General features: G+C 46.3%; 1 protein-coding gene across 1 annotated transcript; it reads left to right on the top strand.

Moving 5' to 3' along the window:
* The first annotated feature begins 2,134 nt into the window (after positions 1-2,134).
* LOC118075300 (protein Wnt-4) lies at positions 2,135-11,173 on the top strand. Its single transcript, XM_088658935.1, has 6 exons — positions 2,135-2,193; positions 3,069-3,307; positions 4,465-4,516; positions 6,371-6,531; positions 8,159-8,301; positions 10,390-11,173. Exons 1-6 carry the CDS (start codon positions 2,135-2,137, stop codon positions 10,855-10,857), a joined length of 1,122 nt encoding a protein of 373 aa, XP_088515061.1. The 3' UTR covers positions 10,858-11,173.
* Positions 11,174-13,990: the final 2,817 nt, after the last annotated feature.

Genomic DNA, 13,990 nt, shown 5'->3' with positions numbered 1-13,990 from the left:
GCATTGAAATTTAATTAATGAGTTCCTATGGGCAAAAAAAGAAATTTCAATGCATTCCTATGGGAAACCGCGATTCGCAAGACGATTTTTTTCGCAAAACGAATTGACTCACGGAACGAATTAAATTCGTCTTGCGAAGGCACTACTGTACACAGGTCAACTACGCATTGCTGAAAGGCTCTCATCTGCTGGTGTACACTGGTATTTATTTATTATTATTTATTAAATTTGTATACCACCCTTGATCTGAAGATCTCAGGGTGGTTCACAGCATAAAATCACAATATAAAAACAAAAAAATACACAATAAAAACAACAAAACAAACCCATAACCCTCCTTCCCACAAACAAATTTAAAAGGACATCAGCCAAAGGCCTGGTTGAAGATGAACGTTTTTTATATTGTTCTTGTAACTTCTTGTAGTTGTTAGAACTAAGATAGCTTGCCTTGACATGGGCCTCAGCTGCACTATACATCTAAAGCAGTATCACACCCCTTTAAACACTCATGGCTTCCCCCAAAGAATCCTGGGAACTGTAGTTTTTTAAGTCTGCAAGAGAGCGGTTAGAAGACCACTATTCCCCTTACAGGGGAGTCCCCTGAGAAGATGGAGTAACACTTAAACCACTCTGAGAATTGTAGCCCTGTGGAACGCCCTCCCATCCGATGTCAAAGAGGAAAGCAGCTACCAGATTTTTAGAAGACATCTGAAGGCAGCCCTGTTTAGGGAGGCTTTTAATGTTTAATAGATTATTTCATTTCATTTCTGTTGGAAGCCGCCCAGAGTGGCTGGGGAAACCCAGCCAGATGGGCGGGGTATATTATTATTATTATTATTATTATTATTATTATTATTATTATTATTATAGCTCTTAAGGGAACAGAGGTCTCCTGACAACTCTCAGCACCTTTCACAAACCACATTTCCCAGGATTCTTTGGGAGGAGCCATGACAGTTTAACGTGCCATCATACCGCTTTAAACGTATAGTGTAGATGGGGGCCAAAGTAAAACCTCCTCGTTTTAAAATGAACCTCGCTCACAACTATTGTATCAGGGATGAGGAGGCTCTCTTGCCTCTCACACATTTAGCGACGTTGTTGTGAAGGCACAGTCAAATGCACAAGAAAAAAACAAGAAGTTTTGTCACCCGTGTCATGTGCTGGGGTGGCGTGTGGTGGGTGAGGGAGAAGAGCGCATGCACTATCTTTAAAAGGCAGATAATATCTGCCTTGTCTCTTGCGAGTGTCCTCTTGCAACTGACAATACAAGAGTTCAGCTTCTCTCGAGTTCCTCAGAAGGAACAGCAGCGATTTCTGAAGGGAATTTATTTCTGTCGAGATTCTCCCTACCCAACTTAAAGAGTTTAAATTCTGCCCAGTTTCTATAGACTTCCCAGTCTTTGACTAGGAGGAAAGCAAATTGACCCAGTGTGAAATAAGCTATTCCCATAAACTAGGGCCGGCTTTAGTTGAAGTGTCACCGTTTGTCTCCCACACAGCTGCCTCTGTGTCCAAACGTTTTAGGAGGGGCTGCAACATCACCAGCAGGGAAAGAGCGAAAGGGCCTGGCCAGCAGCAGGCAGAGCTGTCTGTGTTTGCTGTCACCATGAGGGCCGTAGGATAGAAAAAGAGGCATCTCCAATACATCTGCACATCCGCAAGGGAGCCAAGCAGGACAGCCAAGTCTCTCACCAGCCCAGGCTCCCCTTCCTGAGAACCAGCGCTGGGGGGTCTTGCTTGAGTGCTTAATCGGACTGGTGGGTTGATGGAGGAAGAGCTGAGCAGCTGAGCCAAGCGGAAAGGAGGATTGCGATTCCCTAGCCGGGTCACTGAGCGACTACCATCTAATGCCAGCAGGATTTTGAAGTGCCGAGGAGCTCGGTTGAGTTGGGAACTCTGCCCTGTAATGATCTTGCATGGTTTGTGGCGTGAGCCTCTGAGGTTGAAGAAGGAAGAGTTTGTGAGAAAATATAAAACATGGGCTTATGAGAACCCACTTTAAAAATTCGTGGCGTTGTGGTCCAGATATGTGAATCAGTGGGTGAGCCGATAAGAGCCGCTGGCTGAGAACCCTGGATTGAATGCCTCTCAGTATGTAAGATGTCAGCGTGGATGAACAGGAGGAGCTAACATGGTTTCCAAGCGGGCTGGAATATTTGCTTCCCGCCCAGCTGCCAGACAGCTTTTGGAGTAAGCCTTCAGCAGAACTGGGGAAGGAAGGCAAAGAAGAGCGAGAGTTAAGTATCTGGCAAAGTAGCAAGATGGAAAGTGTCTACCTGTGCTCAGTGCTGGCTTTGGTGCATCATGCCCTCGCTGTAACTTGGCTGTAAGTAAACCCTAGAACCACAGAATGGTACAGTAGGAAGGGACCCGGGGGGTCATCTAGCCCAACCCCCTGTGATGCAGGGGTCTTTTGCTCAACATGGGACTCAGCCCTGAGATTAAGAGCCTTGTACTCTTACCGACTGAGCTACTTGGCTTGCCACTTGCCAAAACTTCGCAAAAGGATTTTAGAGGAAGGGATGGGGTTGGTGGACAATACTTCCTGTGGGATGAATTCACAGGAAAGTGAGAGGGACATGCTCCAAAGGAGAACTGCAGTCAGAGGGCTTGAGGCAGATGACTTCACTTTGCTCCAGCTACAGTGGTACCTCTGGTTACGAACTTAATTCATTCCGGAGGTCCGTTCTTAACCTGAAACCGTTCTTAACCTGAGGTACCACTTTAGCTAATGGGGCCTCCCACTGCCGCCGTGGGGTGATTTCTGTTCTCATCCTGAGGTAAAGTTCTTAACCCGAGGTATTACTTCCCGGTTAACGGAGTCTGTAACCCAAAGTGTTAGTAATCCGAGGTGTTTGTAACCCGAGGTACCACTGTATTCTGTTGCATAGTAGCCAGTTCTGACTAGGGGGGGAATCGTGCAGGAATGCAGAAAGGCTGCCACCTGCAAGAAAAATGCAGCTGGGTCATGATGACATGGGCGAGGGGACTGATTCCCCTTTTCCAAAAGTGTTTAACAATCTTGTCTCAAATGCTTCCCCCTCACCACCCTTCCTTTTGCATAGATACCTGGCCAAACAGCCGTCCCTCCGAGGGCTTGTGAGGGACCCCAGCGCCTGCGAAAGCTTGAAGGGTTTGTCACAGGAGCAAGTGAGGATATGCCACCGCCAAGTGGAAGCCATGGACTCGGTAAAGCATGGCGCTGAGGTGGCCCTCAAAGAGTGCCAGCACCAGTTTCGCAACCGCCCCTGGAACTGCTCCACCCTGCAGGGACTGCAGGTTTTCGGGAAAGTTATTCTGCAAGGTCAGACTTCATTAATAACATGACTAGGGCATACCACTCAGTCAGTCAATCAATCAATCAATCAATCAATCAATCAATACACTTGTATTCCATCTTTCCTCCAAGGGACTCAAGATGAGGCACATTGTTCTCCCTGCCCCTCCATTCCCCCCCCCTCACAGCAAGCCCATGAATCAGGTTAGCTTGAAAGACTACGGCTTTGCAAGCACCATACATTTAAAGCACATGACTTCCCCACAAAGAATTCTGGGAACTGTGGTTGGTTAAGGAGGCTGAGAATTGTGACTCTGGGAGGGGTTAAACTACAGTGCCCAGGATTCTTTGAGGGATGCCATGTGATTTAAATGTATGGTGTGAACGCAGCTCCACTGGCCCAAGGTCACACGGCACACTTCATGAATGCATGGGGATTTGAACTCTGATCTAGTTCTAGTCCAACACTCTAACCACTACACCACTCCCATCTAAACCACATATTCTTAGTATCAGCTTGGGTTCTTATAGTAACAGCAAATGGAACCCTAACCCAATATAGAATCTAAACTAAATTGGCACACAGTGGTACCTCGGTTGTCGAACCTAACCTGTTCCGGTAGACTGTTCAACTTCCAAAACGTTCAACAACCGAGGCACAAAGGGCGGTCGGCAAAGTCAATGGAGAAAATTGGAAAAAGCGCAGCGGAAGCTGTTTGACTTCCAAGGCACATTCAAAAACGGGAGCATTTACTTCTGGGTTTTCTGGGTTTGAAAACCGAAACGATTTGTTTCTGAGATGCTTGAATACCGAAGTACCGCTGTACCACAGCAGGACTCCAGAGTTTAATATTTCTGGTAAGGGAACTTGGTTGCTATGCTGTTATGCAGTACTTAATATAAGGAACTTGGTACCTGCCCAACTTTCTACAGCAACCAGACTAAGCCATATAACTAGAGCAGGAGCAAAGAGAAATGATGAGGGGAAAGCTTCGTGTGTAGATCTTTCCTCAGCATTTATCCAAAAAGGCCTCGCTGAGAAGGGAGATCTTGCAAGTAAGAGGTCTTGGAATAAACACTAGCACAATCTTTCTGTCATGGATGTCGTCTTTCTGCTTGGATTCCTCAACTACCTCTGAATTTAGATTATTCAGTGGCTCAGTGATGCTCTTGTGTCTTGACAGTGAAGAAAGGCTGGATGAAATTTGGGGCGAGGATTCCACCCAACAGACACTAGTGAAATACCTATTTAAGATAAGGTTTCATACTGCAAAGGCCTTTTGGGTGTGAGTACACTGCATATCTCTATAAGAATGAACATTGCATGCACACACAAGTCCATACCCTCCAACATTTATCCGATGAAAAATAGGGACGTCCCATTCCATGATGATAATTTTACTATTTAGATCCCACACATCTTCTTGGGTTGCCCCAGTCAGTCTGGGCAGCTTCCAACACATATAAAAACACAATAAAACATTAAACAAAGAACTTCCCTATACAGGATTGCCTTCGGGCGGCTCAGGGCAGATAACTCCGTACCCTCCAACATTTCTCCAATGAAAATAGGGATGTCCTAAGGAAAAGCAGGACATTCGTGGATCAAATCAGAAACCAGGATGGCTTCTCTAAATCAGGGACACCCCAGGAAAATAGCGACAATTGGAGGGTCTGCAAATCCACACACACCCCTCAAAAAGCGTGGGACCTGCCACTAAAGGAATGGGCTTTGCCTGTGCTGCTGGCGTCTGTCTTGAGAGACCATGGATTGCACCTCCACTGGGGGTGAAGCCAAACTTTTGCATTAGCCTGGGCAGTATGTATGTATGTATGTATGTATGTATGTATGTATGTATGTATGTATGTGTACTTTGCTGTATGTATACAGTATGTATGGAGGTCCAGGGCTGCCCAGACAACCAGACCCACCCCCCTCAGCCTTGCTGATGGGGTCCAAAGGAAAGTAGAGCAATACGTAGAAAGCAGAGCTTGGCTGCAGGAGTTGCCAGAAAGAGGCATACAAGGCATGTAGAATGTTTATTCCAAGACCTCTTACTTGCAAGATCTACATCTTAGAGATGCCACTCTGGATTTGTGTAGGGTTTTTCTTCTCCCAAAGATATCCCACAAGGTAGCGGAGGTTTAGGACAGGGGTTCCCAAACTAAGGCCCGGGGGCCGGATGCGGCCCAATTGCCTTCTCAATCCGGCCCACGGATGGTCTAGGAATCAGCATGTTTTTACATGAGTAGAATGTGTCCTTTTATTTAAAATGCATCTCTGGGTTATTTGTGGGGCATAGGAATTCATTCATCCCCCCCCCCAAAAAAATAGTCCGGCCCCCCACAAGGTCTGAGGGACAGTGGACCGGCCCCCTGCTGAAAAAGTTTGCTGACCCCTGGTTTAGGATCAGAGCTTTCCTTCTCCTAGATGGGCTACCTCTTCCCAGGTTGACAAGCCCAACCTGCCCCTCACTTCCCTCTACTTCCCAAGTGCAGTGTTTGGCTCCTCACTCCAAATAAATGGCAACCATTCACCTAGAATGGAGAAAATAAGAAGAAGAGTTTGGATTTGATATCCCGCTTTATCACTACCCAAAGGAGTCTCAAAGCGGCTAACATTCTCCTTTCCCTTCCTCCCCCACAACAAACACTCTGTGAGGTGAGTGGGGCTGAGAGACTTCAGAGAAGTGTGACTAGCCCAAGGTCACCCAGCAGCTGCATGTGGAGGAGCGGAAACGCAAACCGGGTTCCCCAGATTACAAGTCTACCGCTCTTAACCACTACACCACACTGGCTCTAAAGGGTGCACTCTCTATATACAAAAACCACACACATTCTCATACATTCAGAGGCCTTGCTAGGCACTGCAAAGACTCAGGGTAGAAGCCCCACCACAACACACATTTGTATAGGCTAATTTATTTGTAGGGATGCCTCTTTGAATTTAAGAAGGTGGGTGGGGTATCACCAGCCCTCTGCTTTGCAGTGCCCCCCTGTCCCCCTCCCATTTGCAAAGTCAGCACTCAAAAATGCTTTAAGAAAGGGGTAGGGCCTGGGGCTTGAGCCCTCTAAGCCACCTCTCATCAGCACTTCTGCTAATACATTCTTTGCTGCAGGCACTCGAGAATCGGCCTTTGTTCATGCTGTCTCTTCAGCCGGGATCGCATTTGCTGTGACCCGAGCCTGTAGCCGCGGCGAACTGGAAAAGTGTGGGTGTGATCGCAAGGTCAGAGGAGTCAGCCCTGAAGGTAAGGAGATATACAGCTGGCGTGAACTAGAAATCATGCCCCGGTCTATGCAGGAGAGCATGAGTAATATGAGCAAGGGGAAATGTCAGTTTCAGAACGGAATCACTCTGGTTTTCCTAGGTATGTGGAAGAGTAAGGGAAGAGTGATTAGCTTTGACTGGAAGAATAAAGGGAGAGGCTCCTATTGGACCATAGGCACCCTGATTTTTTTCTTGTCCTTAGGAGTAGGAGGAACTGCTGCTGTGATTAATTTCTGCAGAAGCACAGAAAAGTGCATTACATCTTACCTCCCGGACTGCAGAATCCGGGACCGGCAGCCGTGTGACACCGGAAGTTGCGTCGACGTAACTTCCGGTGTCGCTTTGCCCTTCTATGGGCACCCAAAATGGCTGCCAGCGGCTTCAATAGTAGTTTCTACGCATGACCGGTAGTGTGTCGACACAACTTCTGGTGTCGCCCCGCCCATCTATGGGCACCCAAAATGGCCGCTGCCGACACCAGAAGTCGCGTCTACGCACTTCCGGTCATGCGTAGATGTGACTTTTGAAGCCGGCGGCGGCCATTTTTTGTGCCCATAGAAGGGTAAATCAGAAAAAAATGGCCGCCGGCAGGAGAAAATAACGGAGAAAAACGGGAGACGAAGTGATACAGGGGACCACCGGGAAAAGGTAAGTAAAAATGGGGGTTTCCCAGGGAAAACGGGGTACTTGGCAGCTATGCATTACATGCCTCATAAGAATCTGCTTATTTTGGTTTTAAGGAAGTTGCTGGGACTTCTAGTTGCAAAAAAATAGGACTGGGACTGTGCGTGTGTATAAGACCTCCTAGATTGAACCTCAGAAGCCCATGGGGTTGTCGGACGACACTTTTAGTGGTTAGAGGCTAAGACTTTGGTGTCCTAAGCAGCTTCCTTCAATTCTCCTCTACAGTCATACCTTGGAAGTTGAATGGAATCTGTTCCAGCACTGGCGTACCAAGCCCAGACAGTACCCGGTGCAGCGCCTGTGCGGCACCCTGTATGGACTGCACATGTGCATCATCCCGCTCATGCACACTCCATATGGGGTGCCACACATGTGCAGTCCATACGGGCTGCTGCTTGTGCATGGTGGCCATATAGGCTGCCGCACGGGCGGCATCCCATACGGACGGGACACAAGAGCGGTAGCAAAGCAAAGCACGCCTCCCAAGCCAGTCGCCACCGCACTGAGCGAAGCCTTTTTCTGGGCTTGGCTTGGGAGTCGCGGGGGGGGGGGCGCTGAGTGTCACCCCCTCCAGGGTGGCACCCAGGGTGGAACGCCCCCAACACACACACCTTGCTACGCCCCTGTGTTCCAGAAGTCTGTTCGACTTCCAAAACGTTTGAAAACCAAAGCACTCACTTCTGGGTTTGCGGCATTCGGGAGCCAAAACGTTCGAGAACTAAGCTGTTCAAAGACCAAGGTACAACTGTACTAGAAAAAAAATGGAACAAATACATTTTGGAAAATAAAATTTAAAAGCCCCTGCAAATTTGTCTGACTTGTGCATGTTGCAGAGTTCAGGCGCTCCGGTTGCGGAATGTTGAACATGCATTTTAGTACTGGCTGTACAGAACTCTGTTCCCTCTTCTTCCCCAACCCAACAGGGTTCCAGTGGTCAGGCTGCTCTGACAACTTGTCCTATGGCATTGCCTTCTCCCAGGCTTTCGTGGACACCACGGAGCGGAACCGTGGCGCTTCCTCCAGCAGAGTACTAATGAACTTGCACAACAATGAAGCAGGCAGAAAGGTAAGTCTCATGACGGGGCTCATCCATGCTGCTATTTCAGGTGGGTCGGGAGCTTCCTGTCCCATACCCTCCAACATTTCTCCAATGAAATAGAGACGTCCTAATCAATAATAATAATAATAATAATTCTACCCTGCCCATCTGACTGTGTTGCCTCGGCCACTCTGGGTGGCTTCCAACATACCGTATATAAAAAGACAATAAAACATTAAACATTTTTTTAAAAAATCTCTCCCCATACAGGGCTGCCTTCAGATGTCTTCTAATGGTTGCATCTTATCTCCTTGGCTTGGGGGTCACATAACATTTCTTTGATGAAAATAGGGACATCCTATGGAAAAGCGGGACATTCTGGGATCAAATCAGAAACCGGGGCGGCTTCTGTAAACCTGGGACTGTCCCTGGAAAATAGGGACACTTGGGGAGTCTGGAATTCACCCTTTTGGGTGTGGAATGCTTTGGTAAAGCTTTCGCCTCCCCTACACATGTACCTGTTTGTAGCACAAAGGTGTAACTATTAACAATCCCAAACAATTATGCTCATCCTCAACGCTGCTTTCAGTCTATGTTGATTCCAGATCCTGCCCTACACAAAGGTGGGTGTTATTTCTTGATATGCAGTTGAAAACTCTCCCCTTGATTAGGTTATCCATGCCTTTCCCTCCCTGCACATGAATGAAGGAGGAAGTGTTGATTGTGATCTTGCTATACATGCCCAGAAGCAACATCCTTAGGCCCGTGTGGAAACATCCTCCATTGCTGGGACCACTTGCATCAGTTTTCACACTTATGCAGAATCCACCTTCAATGAGCTTTTATTTTCAGAATGAAAGCAGTTTCTGGAGAAACACTTTTCAGGGGTCAGAAAATATGCACTAGATCTAAACTGTGTGTGCACTTTGTAGAAAAAAAAGCAAACAGTGATTCTACAATAAAACATTCACAGCTGAATTCAGTGCTTTGCCAAATCTGATCTTCCACTCTCTAAAAGTTTTATTCTCCAGTAAGAGAGCTTCTGTTGTTTTGCTTTGTACAGGGTGGTTTGAAATTTCTTAATAATATTGTTGGACTCAGGCTTGGGCTCATATTGTTGCGAGGTGGTCAACAGTGCAATAATTTCCATTAAATATATATTTGCTGCTCTGCAGCACCCCCCACCTGCCCATGCTTCCATATCTGGGGGGGGGGACTTATGGAAGGAGTTACCTCATGACATCATCCTTTGGGTTTTAAAGAATGTATAAAAAACAAGGCTAGCTACCTAGCACCTGAGATTGATACAATAGCTGGTTTTGTTTTTAAGGAAAGTTCTTCCTTTTACTGTTTTTTTTACTGGTTTTTTTCTTTTTAAAGAAAGCTTTCTGCACAGATTAAAGTCGTACCTTGGATCCTGAACATTTTGGCTTCCGAATGCTGCAAACCCAGAAGTGAGTGTTTTGGTTTGCGAACATTCTTTGGAACCCGAATGTCCGTTTCGGCTTCCACGCCTTCTCATTGGCTGCAGGAAGCTCCTGCAGCCAATCAGAAGCCGTGCTTTGGTTTCCAAACCTTTTGGAAGTCGAACGGACTTCTGGAACGGATTCCATTCGACTTCCGAGGTACGACTGTACTTTAAAAGTAAGCTGACTTCACTTTTAAAAACCGACAATGATGGACAGCTGCAGGCGCACAGGAAGCAGACAGCCTTTCTGACTTCCTGCACTTAAAGGAAAATGCAGCTGAGCACATCATGACGTTTCAAGGAAGTGCAGGCACCTAGGAAGGCTGCAGAATGCACGCCACCAGAGAAACTCTTTATAAAAAGACAGAGCACTTGCAAAACCCTTTGGCCACATCAAAAGTTAGGTAAATGCAGCAAAAAACTCCCTCCTTATCCAAGAAAACTTCACCAAAGTTTTCTCTCTCTCTTGATAATTTTCAAATGCACTTTCTTTCCATGCTGATGGTGAGCGTTTGAAGGAAAACAAAACAAAACACACGGACAAAATTTCCAGCACATGCGGGTTTGCTTCATGCAGCTCTAGCTCCTGAAGCTTCTGCTACATGAAACCTGAAGGTGCCCTTGGAATCTTTGCTTCTGTTTTCTAGGCCATCCTGTCCCACATGAAGGTGGAATGCAAGTGTCATGGGGTGTCGGGGTCCTGTGAGATTCGCACGTGCTGGAAGGTCATGCCCCCGTTTCACCAAGTGGGCAACCTCCTGAAGGAGAAATTTGAAAGTGCCACCGAAGTCCACCTGAAACGTGTGGGGTCCCGAAAGCTGCTGGTGCCCAAGAGCTCCCGCTTCAAGCCCTACGCTACTCACGACTTAGTCTACTTAGTGGCCAGCCCGGATTTCTGTAACTGGGACCCCCGAGGAGGGATCTTTGGCACCACAGGACGTCAGTGCAACAGGACCTCCCCCGCTGTGAATGGCTGCGAGCTGCTGTGCTGTGGCCGCGGCTTCCGCACGGCTCAGGCCGAGGTGGTGGAAAGATGCAGCTGCAAATTCCGCTGGTGTTGCTCGGTGAAGTGCAGGCAATGCCTGCATCTGGTGGAAGTGCACCGCTGCCGCTAGGAGGGTAGGTGGGAGGAGGAAGGGGCCGCTTGCCAAGGAAACAGAAACTCTGGCTAGGACTCTTTCGTCCATCAAAGGGGCAGAAGCCAAGTGAGTCACAGGGCGACAGGCTCCGTTGCCAAGAGCTGGGTGTGAGCACTTAGGAGGGACACGTTTCAGGAGTGTACCCACCATGACGACGTCTTTCTGGCAGAGGCTACTGCAAACCCAAATGGTTCGCTTTGTTCTGCTTTTCTTGGGACACTGTGTTTTTTGGACACAGGGCATGCAGCCAGCTGATTTCCTTGCATAGTAGAAATAAAATGACTTTGCTAAAGAAGTGTGGGTGCTTTTGTGGGTGCGTGAATGGAAGCTCCATTGTGGAAGATCTGAACTGTTGTATGGTAGGGGTGGGTACACATGTACTTTTAAAATAGGCTTCCCCTTCCCATTTACAGTGGTACCTCAGTTTACAAACACAATTGGTTCTGGAAGTCTGTACTTAACCTGAAGCGTACTTAACCTGAAGCGAACTTTCCCATTGAAAGTAATGGAAAGTGGATTAATCTGTTCCAGACGGTCCGTGGAGTACTTAACCTGAAAATACTCAAACCGAGGCGTACTTAAACTGAGGTATGACTGTATAGTGGTTTCCTCCAGTGCTATTTTTCTGGGAAAAGAGGTGGCAGAGCTCACCATGAACACCTCCGTTGTTCTCTTATAATGGCAATGGTGCCCAACTGAGAGGTGCCAGAATTGAGTTCCGGTGAGCTCCAGCTGGAAAAAAAATCCCCGGTTTCCTCCAGGCATGTGCCACAATAAACAGATGTGCTCCTTCAGGATTTGAACACAGGTTGCCGTTGTATGCCTTTCTCCTTCTCTCAGTCTTCAAAAGCCCATCCATATTTTTCATTTTTAAAAATGCAACTTGACTATTCATCTATACTGTATAAATAAAAATGTAAATGTCTGTTTGTACATAACCAAAAACCTCCGAAAGTGCTTGACTGATTGCCTTGAAATTTTGACACAACGCTGCATGCGAATATGCGAGTGTTTGCAGATACTTAGATTATATAGATGTCACACCTGTGACAGGTAAAAACATGATTTTTGTGGAAAAACAGCGCCATCTGTTGGACGTCAAAGCAACAGACACTATAGAACATTCTTTACTCCCAGGATGCCGTGGGGAATGCGGTAGAGGGTCCTGGGAGCGGGTGGCCGGCGGCTCCTTCTGGGAGAGTGAGGGCGGGATCCTCTCCCTCCGCCGACGGTGCCTCAGCTCTCCCCACCACCCTCGACATGTCCACCTTCTCTAAGGACCTGCAGCTGGCCCTCCTGCCCCCTCATTTGCTGGAATCCACTGGGGGGACCCTCCCCAACATGTCCATATGGTATGCGAGGGGAAGAGAGAGAGGGCTCGGGGTGGAGGATGATGTCACGCGGGGGGAACATGATGTCATCTGCCGGGACAACAGAGGGAGGGGTGTCGTTACGTCATGCGTCTGTCCTGGGAAACGGGGGCCCTGATGGAGCCACAGCAACGCATGGCCGGGTATAGCTAGTTTGAAAATATAATTGTTTTATTTATTAGAGGGAAAGCAGTTTCTTTCTTTCTTTTTTATATTTTGTTTTATTGATTCTAAAAAGAAAACAGTCAACAAAAACACTTTAACACATTGCAAAAGTTATAATAGTTTCATAATACATATCTTCTATGGCGACTTCCCATCACCCCATCATGGTTCCTTAGTACTTTTTGGTTTGTCGCACTTATCTTTATCACTAATAATACATCTTAGTTCTCTTAAGTTTCTACGGTTTCCTACTTTCCTTCAGAAGTCACCCCAGGCCTGCCAACAAGTTCAGATCTTTGCAGTGCTCCTTGAGATACTTTCTATACATGTCCCATTCCCTCATAAATGTTTGTTCAGTCCGGTCCCTAATTTTTCCATCATTTTTGCTAATTCTGCAAACTCTTAACAATTTTGATTGCCACTCCAGTTTAGTCGGTGTTACGTCTCCTTTACAGTTACTAGCCATTAGAATTTTTGCTGCCATGGCGGCATAGAGAAATATGTTCCTCACCTTTTTTGGTATATCCGTGTCTATTATGCTTAAAAGGAGGGCTTCAGGTTTTTTTTTGCAAAGGTAATCTTGAATATCTTTTTGAGTTCGTTGTAAACTGTTTCCCAAAATTCCTTTACTTTTCTACAGTTCCACCACATATGTAACATTGTGCCTTCTGCCTTGCCACATCTCCAACAACGTTTTGAGGAGTTCTATACATTTTTGCTAGTTTTGAAGGCGATAAATACCACCTATATAGCATCTTCATAAAATTCTCTCTGGGCATGTAGCACGCGATAAATCTTAAGTCTTCCTTCCATAATCTTTCTCAAGACTCCATTGGAATGTTATATCCAAAGTCTTGGGCCATTTGACCATCACAGATTTTACCTCCTCCTCCTTGACCTCAAGGAGAAGTTTATACTGATTTCCCCCTGATTTTAATCCAATTTTAAGCTGTATTTAAATTGTTTTTATGTTTTAATGTATTATATATTTTGATGTTAGCCGCCCTGAGCCCGGTTTTGGCCGGGGAGGGTGGGATATAATTAGAATAATAATAATAATAATAACAATAATAATTATAGAGGGTTTTTTTCTCTCTCTCTCTCTCTCTCTTTTATAAAACCACTGAGACAAGAACGATAACAACCAAGAAACTAAGAGACTGAGAACTAATTAAGAGTGTATTGGGGAGGGGATAAGAAGGAGAAGGGGAGAAATACCTTTAAGGGTTTTCTCTTTTGATTGAATCAACTCTTTTTCTAATCTAGATGGTTCTGTAGCAAAAACCCTTCCTTTTATCTGATTTGAATGTCTCATTTAGTTGATGGTATTGGAGCCAGTCTGAGAGATGTGATCTAATTTCATCAAAACTTTTTAATCTAAGCTGGTTTTCCTCTTCTTCTAACAATACTCTATATAGGTTGGCCAGTTTCCTTTCATGTTTTTTTTTCTTCACTGCAAATGCCACTAAGGGTGATATGCACCAGGGTGTTTTTGGTTCAAGTACCGGTAGATCTTTGTATTTGGCCCATACCACATATAACGGTTTTCTTATATAATTCAAAAATCCTTTGTG

This window comes from Zootoca vivipara, chromosome 15 (assembly GCF_965207765.1).
Source record: "Zootoca vivipara chromosome 15, rZooViv2.hap1.1, whole genome shotgun sequence".
Classification (NCBI taxonomy): domain Eukaryota; kingdom Metazoa; phylum Chordata; class Lepidosauria; order Squamata; family Lacertidae; genus Zootoca; species Zootoca vivipara.
Note: the sequence above shows the minus strand (reverse complement) of the source record. Positions and strands in the feature narration are given on the sequence as shown.